At 45.1% G+C, this 17,512-nt stretch overlaps 1 protein-coding gene across 1 annotated transcript in view; it reads left to right on the plus strand.

Moving 5' to 3' along the window:
* Positions 1 to 17,512, plus strand: part of LOC147725231 (extracellular calcium-sensing receptor-like) — a 117,044-nt gene that overhangs the window by 21,915 nt on the left and 77,617 nt on the right. The window contains exon 2 of the mRNA XM_086918218.1: positions 3,566 to 3,857. Coding sequence (XP_086774344.1) covers positions 3,566 to 3,857 — 292 coding nt within the window. The remainder of the gene's footprint in view (positions 1 to 3,565; positions 3,858 to 17,512) is intronic.

A 17,512-nucleotide genomic window follows, 5' to 3' on the forward strand; every position in this document is an offset into this window, starting at 1 on the left:
CCTGTAGATTCCTATGGGCCAGGAGGCCCAAAGGAATGAATGGCAATTGCATGCACAATTTCAAGGGTGCAGGGGTTCTAAAAGGACACCCGGTCGCACCCCTTAATTGGGCATGTGTGCACATGGGGTGCACATACATGCCCTAAGGGCATGTGTATGTGCCACATGTCACTTTGAAAAACGCAAAAAAGTGCTTTTTGAAAAGAAATCTCAACTTATCACCAATTTGAAGTTGGTGGTAATTTACGATGCCTCCTAGCATTGCATTTAGGGAATCGGAAATTGCGATTCTCTAAATGCTTGTACAAAATGAAGAATCACAATTTTTGCGATTCCTTATTTTGCAAGTAGGTATTTATCTACCTACAGAGCACACTGCTAAATTGCGATCGCAACCGCTGATATTCTGCGAATTTCAGTATTTGCGATCTCAATTTCTCTTGCCACCTCTAGCCCTCAGTTACTTCCTATTTGGTTGGGGCTGGTGAAACAAGGTGGGTGCATTATGAAGAGGTGGAGGAAAAAGCAAGGCACCAAGAAATTTACAAGAGAAGATGAGATGAGAAATATGGTGTTAAGAGATAGGAAATGGAATGTAGGTGTTTGAGTGGTGGTAAAAAAAAACATTTTCGTTTAAGGAGCTGTTAGAAGGTTTTCTACACTCCTGAGAGCAATCTAAAGTAAACACTAATGTCATAACATTGGCAGATGGCAAAGTCTCGAGCATGGATAGAATCCCCAAGTGCAAATGCTCTGGTCTGGGAAAAAGTGGTGCACCGGAGGTACCCACAACATCTTTAGGTATTCAAAATGATTTAAGTATCCAACCCTGTCAACATTGTGTGCCTAATTGTCATAGGGATTATGTTTTCCAGTAACTGCACTTTTGGATTCTCTTTTTAGACCTCTATGTCCCTTTTTGGATTAGTGAGTAGAAGCTGTGTTGTAATTTCACTTATATTTTAATGTGTGTCTATTGTCTGATTGGGAAACTTGTATATTTCTCTTCACTCAGTATATGTATCTTATGTTTTGCATCTCAATTGGTATGTTATCTTGTTCCCTTTCCCCTCTGTCATAGCACATTCCATTGTGTTCTGCGTGAAGTGTCTGTGACAGTTGAACTGACTCTGCTTGAGGTTTGGATGTGGCTTGAGGTTGTGCACATTCATTCCAATACACATATCTTCAAGCTGCACCAGTTTCATACTTTTATCAAACAGATAATACATTATGTGTCCCACTGCTCACTCCTCACTGCTTCTGCAGCCAGAGTTCAGACACTACAATCTGGATTTTTTTGTTGTTACTAGGCGGGCCCCTTGACTTGAGTGATTCATTTTTGCCTACCTTTCCTGGCACACAGCAACACAGGACTAATGTCTAATTGTATTTCCTCTTCACCATATGCCTATTTTATGCATCTGAAATACTGAATTGCAAAGGAAAACCTTACCTTTAGCATTCCAAGCTGGTGAATCACTTACAATATGGTGAGCATTTGCTGTAAGTGCCTCAGAATCTTGGAAGTGGTCAATACGCTTCCCTTCATCACATGTCTTGTTTTTGTAATTCCTTCTCTTTGGGCCTCACTTCTGTGGGCGCCAAACTTCAGGTGCCATGAATCACTATATGAATGATACATAAGGAGTAGTTATGTACTACCCAACCCATAAAGCACATTAGGAATCTCAAGCTGATTAAAATGAACTTATGAATACAAGCACTATTCAATGGCTTTTACAATGCTGTTCACCACAGTGTTACAACATTCTGCTGTGGCATGTTGAGGTATGGTCCTGCCTGCAGTTGTAATATTCATTCTGCTGCAGCATGGTTCAGTCTGCTGTGGTGTAGGTCACTATGCTAGGATGTGTTTCAGTCTGCTCTGGTATGGTTTACTCTGCTGTGGCACTATTCAATCAATCAATCACTCAATCAGGTTTATAAGTGCACTACTAACCCGTGAGGGTCTCAAGGCTCTAGGGGGGGGGGGGCAGCTCTGTATCAGCCAAAGAGCCAGGTCTTTAGGTCCTTCCTGAATATGTGCAGGGTCAGGGTGCGCCAGATGTTCAGCGGGAGTTTGTTCCAGGTCTTTGCCGTGATGTAGGAGAAAGCTCTCCTGCCTGTTCTTTTTTTGCGGATGCGGGGGACCTCTGCCAGGGCGAGGTCAGTGGAATTGAGGTTCCTCTTGGGTTCGTGGAAGGATACTCTCTCGTTGAGGTATTTGGGTCCGATGTCGTTGGGGGATTTGTAGGCGTGGGTGAGGAGTTTGAAGGGAGCCAGTGGACGTCTCCTAGGTGTTGGGTCATGTGTTCATGACGCGGTTTCCAGAGGATGAGTCTGGCTGCGGCGTTCTGGATGGTCTCTGGCTGCGGCGTTCTGGATGGACTATTCCATCTGCCATGGCTTGGTTTAGTTTGCAGTGGTTTGGTCCAGTCTGCTGTGTCATTATTCTCCCTGCTGACGTGTAGTTGAATCTAAAATTACATGGTTCAGTCTGCAGTAGTGTTGACAATCAATCACTCAATCAATCAAGATTTATAAATTTAGGTTAATCACCCGATAGAGTATTCAGGCGCTTGCAGGTCCCAGAGGTTTATTCTAACATCCGGGTCTTGAGGGCCATTCAGAATTCTGGAAGTGAGGTGATGGTCTGGAGGTGTGTGTGGAGGCTGTTGCAGGTCTTTGCTGCAATGAGAGACAAGGCCCATCCTCCACTTCTGCTCCAATAGATGCAGGGAGTGTGGGCAAGTGAAAAAGAGGTGGTGCGTAGACTTCTTGATGGCTGATGGAAGTTCAGGTGGTGTTTACTGCATTCCTGGTCCATGGTTGTATAAAGAATTTTGTGAGTGGGTCCGTAGCTTAAAATTGGCATCTCTTCTGTTTGGGGAGCCAGTGGAGATGCCTGAGGTTGGGTTTAATGTGGGTTTGTGCAAGGATGAGTCTAGCTGCTACATTCTGAATGGTCTGAAGTCTCTGTAAGAGATGTGCAGTGATTCCTACTTAGAGTATGTTGCCATAGTCCATTCGGCTGGTGACTAGGCCCTGTGTCAGGGTGCATCTTGTGTGTAGGGTAGCCACTTGCAGATCATATGTAGCATGTGCAGAGTGAGGAAGAAGGCGGAAGAGATGGTGTTGACCAGTGATTTTATGTTGAGCGTGGTGTCAATGAAGATTCAGAGGTTTCTGACATGGTCGGAGGGAGTGGGTGTGGGTCCAACGTCTGTTAGCCACCAGGATTCGCTCCATGTGTTGCTGGTGTTGCCAAAGATCAGTACTTCCTTCTTGTCTATGTTCAGCTGCAGGCAGTTGTTCTTTATACAGTCTGCAACATTTTTCATGCATCTGTGGAAGTTGGTTCTGGTGGTGTTGGGTCTGCTGTGGTATTATTCAGACTGCTGCAGCATGGTTCAGTGTGCTGTGGGTGGCTGAAATGATGTTCTTTGTCACTATCCTACCCACAACCATTAAAGAAGTACATGGAATAACAGAGAGATGAGTGCGGTAGTCATACAGGTGCCTTTTTCTAGTGATGCTAAGTTTCTGACTGTGTCACTTTCAGACCTGCATTCCGCTTTTTTCGACACGCCATGGCTCTAATCTTTGCCGTAGAAGAGATCAATAGAAATCCTGAACTCTTACCAAACCTCACACTGGGCTACCAGATTTACGACTCTTGCACCAGTGAGATGAAAGCACTTCACAGTGTTATAAATATATTATCAGCTAAAACCAAAGCAGTTCCGAACTATGGCTGTCAGAAAAAGGACATACTGTGTGGGTTCATCGGAGACTTCTCTTCAGCAACATCCTTACCAATGGCTGAACTTATGGGGATCTACAAGTATCCACAGGTAGGAGGTGCTGATGACTTTGTATGCTTATTAGTAACTGGAGTTTTCTACTAAACTGTGATGAAACCTGCTGACATCATAGGAGACACGCCATTACAGACTATGCACATGCATATTTTGAAGCTAGAGTAAATCAGATTCCATTGTAGAGTTGTTTTATTTCCTGAGGTCACAACTACCTTGATAGATGTGTCTATACAGATGCTATTTAAAATGTCACATGACTTCTTGAGGCCACTACACATCAGGGTCGAGAAGTAAAGGAAAGTTCAAAATTGTAAGAATTAACAAGATTAGGTAAAGGTCACCAAATACAAGGTGGGACACCCCGATACATTAGTCCTCCATCATTGCTGATTCTATCTCAGTTGCAAATTGAAACATCAGTCTGAAACATCTGTGCCCGGGAGTTCAGTGAATGTAATGTTTCACTAATGTGACACCAAAATATCATGCTGTAGGCAATATAAGGCTTGAATATTGTATTTCAAAGTCTTTTTATTCATTTTTGTGTTATAACTTATGATTTAATCGTAAATGTATTTAATTATTTTTAGTGTATTTTTTGATTTGGTAATACATTTGAGTTCATTTTATTTTATGTATTTTGTTAGACCTGGCACCATTGGCGTTGGTCTCCCTTCCATTTCTACTGTTACCTCATGTGTTTTTCTGGTATTAGATGTTTTTGGCACTGTGATACTGCTTTCCAGTGCCACAGTGCAAGTGCTCCCTTTTGTAAATTGATGTATTGATTAGTGGTTCCCTTATTGGATGTTTTGTTTACTTGTCAGACCCTAGTACAGTGCACTGAGTGTGCCCGGGGCTTGTAAACCAAATGCTGCTAGTGGGCTTGCAGCACTGGTTGTGCCACCCACAGAAGCAGCCTTGTAAAATGTGTCTAAAGTATGCCATTGCAGAGCCTGCGTTTGGTCTGGTACTGTCATGCTGACTAGACAAGTGCACCCACTTGCCAGTCCCTAAACCTTCCCTGTTCTTCATATCAGTCACCCCTACGGTAGGCCAAATGGTAGGGTGCCTTGTAAGTATAAGTTAGGACAGGCCCTGATGTGTGTGGCATGTCCTAATAGTGAATTACAGCCATTTTCATTTTTCACTATTGAAAGGCTACCTGTTCTCCATAGGCCAGAATGGGCTGTTAGAATTGTTACATTCTATAATACTAACAGACTCAGAGAACATGGTAGAAATTCGAGTTTAGTATGCTTGGACTCATAATATTTAAAATACATCTTTTAGTAATGTTTATTTTAGTATTCTGTGTTTGCAAATACCACTTTTAGAAAGTGGGTATTTGCTTGCCTAACCATTTCAGCCCACCTCTGCTAGGTTATTTATTCCTTTGTCTGGCTTTGTGAGTGACAGGGCTGGGGGATTCCAGGAGACAGGCTGGGTGCCGCCCGGTGGTGAATAGAGAGATCAGCATCTAGACGGGAGTGAGGAGTTGCACCTGGGACCTGAATAGGGCTGGGTCTTCCCTCTACAATGCCAGCGCCACCCCCTGTGGTGTGTCTGATGTCTCTGCCCTGCACCCTGAAAGAAGAGACGGAAGACTATCAACATAGTGCTCCAGAACTGTACTTGCCTTCCACAATGACCTTTGACCCTGCTTGCAGGTAGGTCTCCCATACACCGCCACTCGCCACCTGCTGCATTCCGTCTTCCCCCGCCCCACCGCTCTTCCCAGATTTCCCACTGCTGCCTCCCTGCAACCCCGCCCCCCAGCACACCCATTGGCCTCCCCGCTCCCGCCTCCCAGCTACTCCTCCCTCCCGAGCCTCCTCAAATGCAGGCAGAGAAGCTCAGTGGGAGCGCCTAAGACAAGCCCGTCTGCACCCGTCTGCGCCCGCCTGTGCCTGGACTGCGCCCAGTGTCAGAAACCCTCCCTGTACCCTACGAACGCCACGAGGCCAGACTCCACTACAACACCAGCAGCCTCCATGCACTCAACACCAACAGAAACCACACCTGCTCCCAGGCAACCCTGAAACATACCCATGGACCGTTCTCCTGCCGCACCTGCAGGTTCAAATTTTAACAGGAGGGGGGAGAGAGAGAGAGTCAGTGGATTCAGTCTCCCAAGTCATGTAAATAAACAAAGTGGAATCCACTCGAGTGATAGTGATCCCTAGAGTGATGGGGAACACACAGTGTTGTTTAAATGCCCCTCACACACCAACAGGCCCCTTGGTGTCATGCTTCATCATCGGGGCCTTCGCACCCCTCTACGGGATGCGGCGTGCTACGACTCGCGAATACGCAGGAGCACTTGAAGTGAACTATGTGTGGGGGTGTGTGTTATATACCAAGATGTGAGTGAGGTGAGGTGAAAAAAGTGGTTAAAAAATACCTGGCACGTGGGAAGAAAAAAACTTTATTAAATCCCCGGCTGGTATTGTTAAAATTAAAGTGCAGGGCGTGGTTATAAAAGATACGTGTTAGGGTATCAAACCACTGTGTTAAAAGTCAACATGTTTCGGAGGTCAAAGCCCCCTTCTTCAGGACAAGGGTGAAAGCACTTATCCTCGCCTTACTCACATGTAAGATGTAAAAGTGAAAAAATAAAAATTACCACAATGTGTAATGTTCCTCACAATGTTTTATATGTAAGTGAGTGTAGTAGCGCCCAGTTGGCGTAAGAACCTGTGAAAACAAAATCATAGATAAACATACAGGTCTCAAAATCACAGTTTTAAAGGAGAAGAATAATGCTGCTCTAAAGAAAACATCAGGTAGCACCCAAAAAAATTTTTGGAACCTGAAACAAAAATAAGGAAAAAAGGACACTACAAACATACACACACGCAAACCAACACAGCTCTCTGCTCAGATGGAATGAGAGCAGAACAGTAAGGACAGAGAGATCTTACTTTAAGTTCCCAAATACAGGACTTCATGAGCCTTTAACGTATATTGGGGAATCCTTCCTTTCTAATCAGAAACCTAAGAGATCAATATCAGGGTTTTAGTAGAGGAACTTAATCAGCAGAGTGCCAAAACTATAATATGGAACTGCTTCTCATGGTGATCTTATAACTCACGGTTACAGCAACAGCTAATCGCCTGCCTTCCCTCAACGCGGCTCCGATGAAGTGAGCCGCTAAAGGGCTAGGGCCTTTTTATATGCTTGCCTGTGGGTAATTGGTGGGAATTGATTGAATAATGCAAGCCGGTATATGCCCAAATACGGAGAGAAATCTCCTCGCGTCCGGTAAAACGCTAGCGCCATGCGCTGATCCCCCGCGCATGCGCACATCAATGCCCGATGGACGCATGCGCGACTGATTCAGCAAACGCGCCTGCGCAGACGGAGACGCTTCGTGAACAACACGAAGCTGACGATGTTATTACAAACGCCTGGGAATGAGTGGCGATCGGGATAGAAATGTCCCGGGGCATGAATCCATGAGCCCAGGAAACACTAATAAGGCACAGAGGTGATTTTTGGTCTAAGCCCCAATAAAAAAATAAAATGAAATAAAATAAAATGGGCGCCCTTAACTGCAGGAGTAAACCAGGTGAATTATGGAGGTGTACCTATAGTTTGACAAGCTACTCTCACGGATGTGTGGAATATATAATAAATCAGAGGGAGCACTAGACCAACTCATGAAAGGGTACAGCATATGCCACATTCTGCTGATGAATAGAACCCTATAAGTCCAGTAACAAGCATGTGACCATGCGTATACTGCAAACAAAAAACGTTTTCACCTGAGAAGGTTCCATGGAATGGAATCATTCAGTCCAGTGGTGTCGGTTCCCAACCGAAACACCCACCGTTGTTCTTTTTCAAGGAGACCAATCTCTGAGGGTAATTGTTCAATTATTGTCCACTGTAGCTCATTCACACAGTGTTGACTTTCAATGTAATGGGTTGACATTTTAGTAGTTTGTTTTCTGCACCTGATGTTACTCTTGTGTTCGTTCAGCCTGACCCTGACAGGTCTGGTGGTCATGCCCACATATTCCTTTCCACATGGGCAGGTGATTAAATAAACTACATTTTTACTATTACAGTTAGTAAAAGCACGCTGTTCCCATGTAGTCCCATTGGTAAAAGTGAGCGTCTGTGTCTTTTTGGTGAGGTGGCAGTTATTGCAGTTACCACATGGGTAATGCCCATGTATGCCTTGTAACCTCGTCTGATCCTTGACAGGAGGAGGTGGTCGAGTATGAACGAGCATATCCCTCAAATTCCTACCCCTTCTGTGTGCAAAGAGAGGTTTCTCCAAAGTTAAGCCACCACTTGTTAAAGTGCGCCAATGTTTGTGGACCAATTTCGTCACTTGGTTGCTGACTGGACTGTATGTGGTGACACAAACAGTCCTGTTTGCGGCATCCTCCCTACGCGGATTGTCCTCCAAAAGGGCATCTCGGTTATTGTTTCTTGCTCTGGTAAAGGCTTTGCGGATCACAGTTTCCGGATATTTTCTCTGTCTAAGTTTTTCACTCAGATCCTTGGCTTGGGTCTTGTATCTGGCCACATCAGTACAGTTCCGCCGTAGGCGTAAGAACTGCCCATAAGGAAGGTTCTCTCTCAGATGACGAGGGTGAAAACTGTCAAATCTAAGGAGACAATTCTTAGCCGTGGGTTTGAAGTGTGTTTCCGTTTTTAGTATGCCGGCTTCATGATAGATATTTAAATCCAAAAACACCATGTTGGTATTGGATGCCTGGAAAGTGAATTTCAAAAAGGCATTCTGATTGTTGAGCCAGTCAATGAAATCAGTTATCATGGTTGCATCTCCATCCCAGATAACCAGGATATCATCTATATACCTTCGCCACGTGCGAATCCTCGCCCTGTGGGGATTGTTGGGGTGCAAGATTTTCGTGGATTCCAAATGGTGGACATACAGTCCAGCCAAGCTCGGGGCAAAAGTACTGCCCATACTGGTCCCATGCTTCTGCCAGAAAAGGGTGCCCTCATACTCGAAAAAATTCTTTGTGAGTGCCAGAGAGATGCACTCCATCACTACATTTCGTGGGGTGTGATATTCCCAGTTTGTAGAGTACAGTACCTCTTCAATGATTTGGATGGTTTCATCATGGGGGAGACTCGTATAGAGGCTCTCCACGTCCAGGCTTAGCAGCATCTGGGAAGTTGGGTCAAAAGGCTGATCATTCAGCAGTTGTAATACTGCTTTAGTGTCTCGTAAATAGGTGTCAGTTGCCTGTACAAGGGGTCTCAAGAAAGCATCCGCAAACTTGGATAAAGGTTCCAGGATAGATGAAATTCCCGAAACAATGGGGCGACCGGGTGGGTTCGCCAGGTTCTTGTGCACCTTCGGGATGGTATAAAAGTAAGGGATGCGAGGGTTCCTCTGGGTAAGAAATACGGACTCCTTTTTCGTAATCCAGTCATGTGTAAGTGCCTCTTCCACCATACCACCTATGTGAACTCTTAGAGATTCAGTGGGATCCTCCGTCAGGATCTGGTAGTTCCTATTGTCCGAAAGAAGCCGCCTGCATTCTTGGTCATAGGCTGCGGTTGTTTGGATAACCACTGCGCCCCCCTTATCTGCTGGCTTTATAATCAGGTTTTTGTTCATCCTCAGTTCCTTAATGGCCTCATTTTCTGTTCTGCTCATATTCTGAAAGACCCTCTGTCTGGTTTCCAGTCCTTTCAATTCCAGCATCATTGCTTTTTCGAAGGCCAATACTTCCACAGGAAGTTGATTATCCAGTGGAGTAAATGTAGATTTGGGTTTTAGACCAGTATCGGAAGTCTCTGTTGGTAGATCCTTATCTTTAAAGAATGCCCGTAGTTTTATAGTTCTTATGAACTCCTGCATTTCCTTATGTAGTAGGAAAATGTCTGGTCTATTGGTGGGAACATAACCCAGGCCTTTATTCAGTACCTCTTTTTGCAAATCTGTCAGGGGCCACGGGGTTATATTGATGACTAAGTCCCCCTGTGGCTTGTTGACGCCTGATTGGCTGCCATGCTCCTGGTTACGACCCGCGGGCCTGCCTCCTCTGCGGGCTGCCAATTCACATTGTTGCCCTTCTTGTTCCGCCCTCTGCGGGATCCCTGGCCCCAAGATAAAAAAGGTTGTTGATTTTGGGGTGCACTGGTTTGCTCTGGGACCCACTGGGGGTACATTGGTCCCATTTGAGGTAGGACAAACTGATACTGCGGGTATTGAAAAGGAGGTTGATAAGGGTTATATTGTGGGCCTTGGAAACCACGCCATCCTCTCTGACGTGGGAATTGGGCTCTTTGTTGACGAAAGCCGCCTCAGGTTCACCTGCAACAAAAAAACCTAACCTCAAAGGACTGGACCCAACCACCTCCGCTGCATACTCCTCAACATCCGTTCCGCACGCAAATCTGCCGTCGAGCTCTGGGATCCACTCGACACCTCCGCCCCAGACGTGGCCTCCCTGACCGAGACCTGGTGGAATGACTCCTCGGCGCCCGACATTGCCATAGCCATCCTGGACGGCTACAAGACCTCCCGCAGGGATCGCGTCAACGGAATCGGAGGAGGAATAGCCCTCATCCACAAGACAACCCTCAAGGTCTCCACCCACGCAAATGAAACCCTCAACACCGCTGAACACCTGCACCTCTAGATACACACCGACCCCAACACCACTCTCAGAGGAACACTCATCTACAGACCACCTGGACCCCGGGCTCAGTTCAGCGACTCCATCGCAAATCTCGCCAGCACCCACGCACTCGCCTTCACGGACAACATCCTCCTCGGGGACCTGAACTTCCACCTCGAGAACAACAACAACGCCAACTCAGCCACCCTGATCGACAACCTCTCCAACCTCGGCCTCAGACAACTCGTCACCACACCCACCCACGCCGCTGGCCACAAGAATGGCCCCATCTTCTCCACAGGCTCCCATGTCACCTTTAATTACATCACCAAACTCCACTGGACCGACCACCACTGCATCCACTTCACTTTCAAGAAACCAACCACGCACCATTGCATCCAACAGCTGCCTCGCCGGAGCAAAGTCACCGAAGACCAGCTACTCAACTCCCTCGCCAAGAACGCACCCAGCGACCCAACCAACTCTGACGCCAAAGCCCTCAACCTCAGACAGTGGATCAACAACTGCGCCAACACCCTCTCCCCGCTCAAGAAACCCTCCAACAGCAACACCTGCAAGAGAGCCACATGGTTCACTAATGAGCTCCAGGCCTCCAAACGCGCATGCCGAAAACTGGAGAAGACATGGCTCCAAGAATGCACACCAGACTACTACGCAGCCCACAAGGACGCTACCCGCAGACATCATCACCTCATCAGATTAGCCAAGAGATCCTCCTTCATATATTGCTTGGATAACAATGTACATAACAGCAAAGAGCTCTTCAGCATCGTAAAAGAACTCTCCCACCCCAGAGCCAACGCCAACGACATCCCACCCTCACAAAAACTGTGCAACTCACTGGCCATCTTCTTCCACCATAAGATCACTGACATCCACGACAGCTTCAACACCACCAACCCGCCAACTATGCCAGACACCACCTCCCCTGTAAACAGTACCAGCGCCAACCGCATGATCTCCTGGTCCAACGTCAACGACGACGAGACACGCAAGGTAATGAACTCCATCCACTCAGGATCTCGGTGTGACCGTGCCCACACCACGTATTCAACAAAGCAGACGCAGCCATCGCACCCCAACTAGGGAAGGTCATCAACATCTCCTTCGAAACAGCGGCATTCCTGGAAAGCTAGAAACACGCCGAAATCAACACCCTCCATAAGAAGCCCAAAGCAGACCCCAAGGAACTCAAGAACTTCCGGCCCATCTCCCTGCTCCCATTCCCAGCCAAAGTCATTGAGAAAATCGTCAACATGCAACTGACCTGCCACTTTGAAGACAACAACATCCTGGACCCGTCCCAGTCCAGATTCAGATGAAACCACAGCACTGAGACAGCCCTCATCACCGCAAAAGACGACATCAGGCACCAACTGGACAACGGCGAAACAACAGCCCTCATCCTTTCAGACTTGTCAGCTGCCTTCGACACGGTCTGCCATCGCACTCTAAAGACACGCATCCTAGAAGCTGGAATCCAAGAGAAGGCCCTTGACTGGACCTCGTCCTTCCACACTGGCAGAACCCAGAGCGTCTGCAGCCCACCCTTCCGATCCGAAGCCACCGACATCATCTGCGGTGTCCCCCAGGGTTCATCCCTCAGCCAGATGCTGTTCAATGTCTACATGGCCCCCCTCGCACTAGTGGACCGCCATCATGACCTCAACATCATCTCCTTCGTCGACGACACTCAGCTCATACGCTCACTCACCAAGGAGCCACACACGGCCAAAAACAACCTCCGTGAAGGAATGAAGGCCATCACCGACTGGATGCGGAGCAGCCGTCTGAAGCTGAACTGGGACAAAACGGAGTTCCTCATCCTCAGATCCACCCCCTCACCCTGGAATGACTCCTGGTGGCTGACCACACTAGGAACAGCACTAACACCCACCGACCACACACGCAATCTAGGATTCATCCTCGACTCCTTTCTCTCCATGTCCAAGCAGGTCAACGCCATCTCCTCCTCCTGCTACAACACCATCTGCATGCTCCGCAGAATCTACAAATGGATCCCGACTGAAACAACAAGAATGTTGACACAGGCCCTCGTCAGCAGCAGACTGGACTACGGAAACGCACTCAATGCAGGAATCCCAGCCAAACAACTATGATGACTACAACACATCCAGAACGCCTTCGCCTGACTGATCGTCAACATCCCCCGCAGCAGCCACATCACCCCCATCTGGGAAACCTACACTGGCTCCCCGTCGACAAGAGGATCAACTTCAAGCTCCTCACCCACGCACACAAAGCACTTCACAACACCGGACCAGCCTACCTGAAAAGCAGACTCCACTTCCACACCCCCACCCGCAAGCTCCGCTCTGCAAGCCTCGCCATCGCCGCTGTCCCCCGCATCCAATGAACGACCTCCGGCGGCAGATCCTTCTCCTACCTCGCCGACAAGACCTGGAACACCCTCCCCACCCATATACGGCAGACTCAAGACCTACTCGCCTTCAGAAGACTCCTCAAGACCTGGCTCTTCGAGCTGAAGAAGCACACACCCCCTCCCTACAGCGCCTTGGGACCCTCACGAGTAAGTAGCGTGCTTTACAAGTACATTGATTGATCAATTGATTGATTGATAACCAATATCACCCTTGTCGCTTGGATGGACTATATTTCAAGGGTATTCTTGGACAGGAAAGCTTTAACCACATGACTGCTCGTCATGAGCAGCGAAGGGGTTAATAGATAAGAGCCTCTTGACTTGAGTGATGAGCTCTCAAGGGAATCAAACAAAAGAGGTATTCAATGTTAACGGGAAAGTGAAGGTAGATGTTTTATTGGTGTCAGATATACAAAAAGCAAATAAATCTTCATGTGGCAATGGGGCTAATAGCATCCCGGCCTCTTTTTTTAAATTGCTGATGGATCACCTTATGACGCATACTTTGCTAATGATATTATCACTGATTCCTCGAGAAGTTCATTCATGGTCAGGGTCAAGTAGATCACCTCAGCACTTTCGTCTCATTAATTATTGGATATCGAAAACAAAATATAGCAAAGTTACTTTTAAAAGAATTGAACAAGTTGGCTACTAAGCAAAAACAAATTCCTTTTTTTCAAATAGGATTTGTTCAATGTACAGTACCGAGGACAATCTACAAGCGCTGTGAACTCTGGTAGAGAACAATTGGCAAGTATTGAGTGCTTGCTGCACTTTATGTAGCCTTTATTGATTTTACTACAACAATCGACAATGTCAATAGGGGTGTGCTCTGGGTAAAACACCATGAATTTGGCATTCCACAAATGTTATTGAGGGAAATGATTGATCTCTATTCAAGCACCTGCGGAAAGATAAGACTTACATCCAAATGGGCCACCTCAGAGAGCATGTTTACGAATAAGGACTTCAAACATCCTGCCTGGTATGATTTTTAACTTATACTCGGTACACCTGTCCATAGTCCTTATCCCAAATAGTTAGAAGAATTGAAGGTGTATATCAGTATGCCAATGACACTCTTCTGTTGGATTTAACTGGAGCGGGTCTCCAAAAGCAATTAGATCAACTTATAAGATATTTCATGAGCAATGGTATTAAAATTAACACATCTAAAAGAAAGATCATTGTTTTTTGTAGAAACAAAAATAAGAAAGGCCACTGATTAATTGGTAATAAATTCCATGGAGAAGGTTCTCAGCTATAAATATTTAGGTGTGTGGATTAAGGATGGGGGCACACAATAGCACACAAGATATCAACTAGGAATGTGGCCAGCTTTCTAAACACAATATTCTGTTGTATTTTAAAGAACATCTTGTGTTGACACAAGTCATTTGTGTAAGGTGATGGAGTCCAAACTAACTTCGAAAATCCTGTCTGGGTTGATTATACTGAAAGAAAAACTTTGTGGCTAGCTTGAGATAACACATTGTGGGAGTTACCACGCAGACATTCTGACTTCCTCCTGCATCCCACAAGCACAACTGAGAATAGAGTTTAACTTGAATAGATTCAAATGGCTCATACAGACTTATTCTCTATTGTTATAAGTTAAAAAGAGGTGACCCTGAGTTTCTACCTTTGAGAAATGAAAAATAAAGGTTCTAGCTGGTTATTTTATCTGAAAAGGGCCATAAAACAACCAGAATCCAGGGACCTATGGTTGAAATGTTTTCCAAATTTACTAATAAATTGGCTAAACATCTCTCAATTAGGCAATAACTTAAAGTTTTATATAAAATATTGCTTATTAAGTTGTTTCCTGTTGCACATTATCTTATGCAATATTAGCCACTGGAATGGAAAAAAGCATTAATGAGATACTGCTTTGGTATGATACCCTTGAGAGTTCATCTATACCCCACTTGAAATCCTGGCACTTAGGGCCCGATTCCGATCTTGTTTAGAAGCACATTAAATGACTAGGGTCCGGAATGCTTGCCATACAACTCGGGGAGTCTGACCGAACGAATATGATGCATTTGAATGCATCTGAATACGATTTGGTCGGGCTCCCATTAACTTCAATAGCAGCCTATGTACTGATTGCATACACAGGCTTGCATTGACAAAAGGGGTGGTTAGGGATAATAGTGCACCCTTTGGGGGAACCCCATGGTGCCTGCCACATTCTGCATGGTTGGGAATGGACGAACAATGGGTACACCCACTGGCCTAATTCGGACGGGCCCCAGGTAAAGGGGGGCCTGCTACCAGCCCCAAAACTGTTCCATAACCCTTTTTGATCCGCAACCGAAATCAGAAAGGCTGTCCGAATCATTCATTGTACTTGTTGTCTCAAAAAATCTAGTCATTAGAGCTGTAAGAATCAGCTCTGGAAGGCACTATCTCTCTGACTACCTTTTAGAACCGATTCAGACACCACTAATGCTTTCCAGGCATCGTACTTGGTCGTTCAGAACTGTGAACAATTCAGTCAGACAATAAGGGGCAGGATCAGTGTAGGAAATTCCAAATCCAATTTTAAGCCCTTCCGATCGAGATCGGAATCAACCCCAAAGTATATTTGTAAGTGCTTTTAAAATCCACAAACCATTCCGCTTCTAAGCACTAGAAAATAGCAGATACCTTCGGATCAAAACCATGGGTTAGATGGGCCTGGAAATGCCTATTGTGTCCTGTTTTGAAAACCCCCTTTATTTTCCAAAAGCCTTTCTGTGAATAATTCTGATAGGAAATCATAAAATATATTGCAATATTCATATTCACCTGCACTCTGCTAGCCGGGACTTGGATTAATTCTGAGGATTTTAAAGCGGAAAGCTCATAATGTATTGCCACGACTATTAATCCTGTTTTGATTGGTGTTTTGTACAACTGAGAACAGCTTTTTCTCTGGGAAAACTTTTGAATGATCTGTTTCCAATGGTCACATTCAAGGGGCCTCCTTTGCAAGCCCCGTGTGCCGCCGCTACTTCACTTTTGTTCTACGCAGTGGTGGCGTAATGAAAGCACGGCATTGCTCCTTATCTACAAACTGACGTTACACCTTTGCTTGGTATAATGTTTGCAGGGAAAGCGTTCCTACACAAAAACTCTAATAAAAGAGAGAGGGACCCTCTACCAAAGGGATGGGCTACCGACTTTTGACTTTGTCAAAAAAGAGAAATTCCCTTTGGGCACATTAGCAAGGACAAAATGACATAACGTACAATAATTCTTCAAACATATTCAGAGCAATGCAATAATTAACCAAATTCTGAAACAACGAATAAATTCAGTATGCACAGTTTATTTTTATAATTAAAAATAAGTTAAAAACAGATTAAAAAGTATATAAATCAAGGGAAAACAGACGATATACACGGGAACAAATAATACACTAAAGTTCATCCAATAAGTTCCTAAAGCTAAACAAAGGGAGATACACGGAAGGTATATTCAGCACCAGTCAGAATACTCCTTGATTACTATACGATGGATATTCTACCCCAATTCTCAACGCGTTTCGACGGACAAAATGTCATACAGCCGTCTTCTTCAGGAAAAATATTAGCTGTCTTCCCCAGATAACTGTAATTTAAGTAAAATGTATCTTAGATACAGTATTATAACAAATCAAAAAAACTGAACATAAGGCAGAAATCCATCTACTAGACAGAATTGGTATTTTCTCGCTTTGCTCTACACATTGAAACACCTCACAACATACATTTATAACATATATCTTTGGCATATCTCATATTATAGGTATATCCACGAACATTTTGTCATTAACACTGGTTAACAGAGCAAGTCTTCTCCAAATGCCTTAAGGTTACAAACCATCTGAGTTCAGAAAAAACTCTCAATAAAACGTATTTGTTCTATTACATTTGACACAGTTTCATTGTTCATTTATACATCTTGACATGATCTGGGATGGTTGTTGTGATTCCAAGATCGTTTATATTGTTGGGACCCAAAGGGTTCATTCTCCCAAGTAGTCCCAATTTTTTATACTACATATCATCCTCCCCGTTCGCCGAGTCCCATACTGACCTTCAAAGGAGGCTTGCTAAAAAGGTAGGGGATAGATATCTCCCTCCTCTCTGATAGGACATACTTCCAGCTGCTAGCAGTATTTATATTGATCGTTTTGACGAAACTGTAATGTATAGAAGAACACCAATGGACTAATAAGTTCATTTCTTCTCATTAATATTCCTTTATATCAGAGCAATTCCTCCTAAGCCGGAGGAATTGGTGAAAGGGAATGCTTTCTCTTTGGGATTTGGGGTGAAAGCTAGAGAAATGGAGGAGCGTGTTTTTGGCCATTGGTTTAGTAAATAGCTCAACTGCTAACACACCCTCTGAGCTTTTTATAGAGATATCCAGGAAGTCAACCTTGGTTGTACTGTACGTTGAGGTAAACCTGAGGTTTGGGTCACCCAATTTAATCCAACTTAAAAATTCTTCCAAAAGGTCAGTGGTCCCTTCCCAAATGAAAAAAATATTGTCGATGTAGCGGTACCAGCCCGCTACATTCTCGAAAAAGGGTGCCATTTCGTTGTCAATGTGCTTGGTCTCAAAATTACCCACATATATCTACTCTATGAAGTGGCAGTATCTAGCATCCACA

This window comes from Lissotriton vulgaris, chromosome 4_1 (genome assembly GCF_964263255.1).
Source record: "Lissotriton vulgaris chromosome 4_1, aLisVul1.2, whole genome shotgun sequence".
In the NCBI taxonomy this organism is placed as follows: domain Eukaryota; kingdom Metazoa; phylum Chordata; class Amphibia; order Caudata; family Salamandridae; genus Lissotriton; species Lissotriton vulgaris.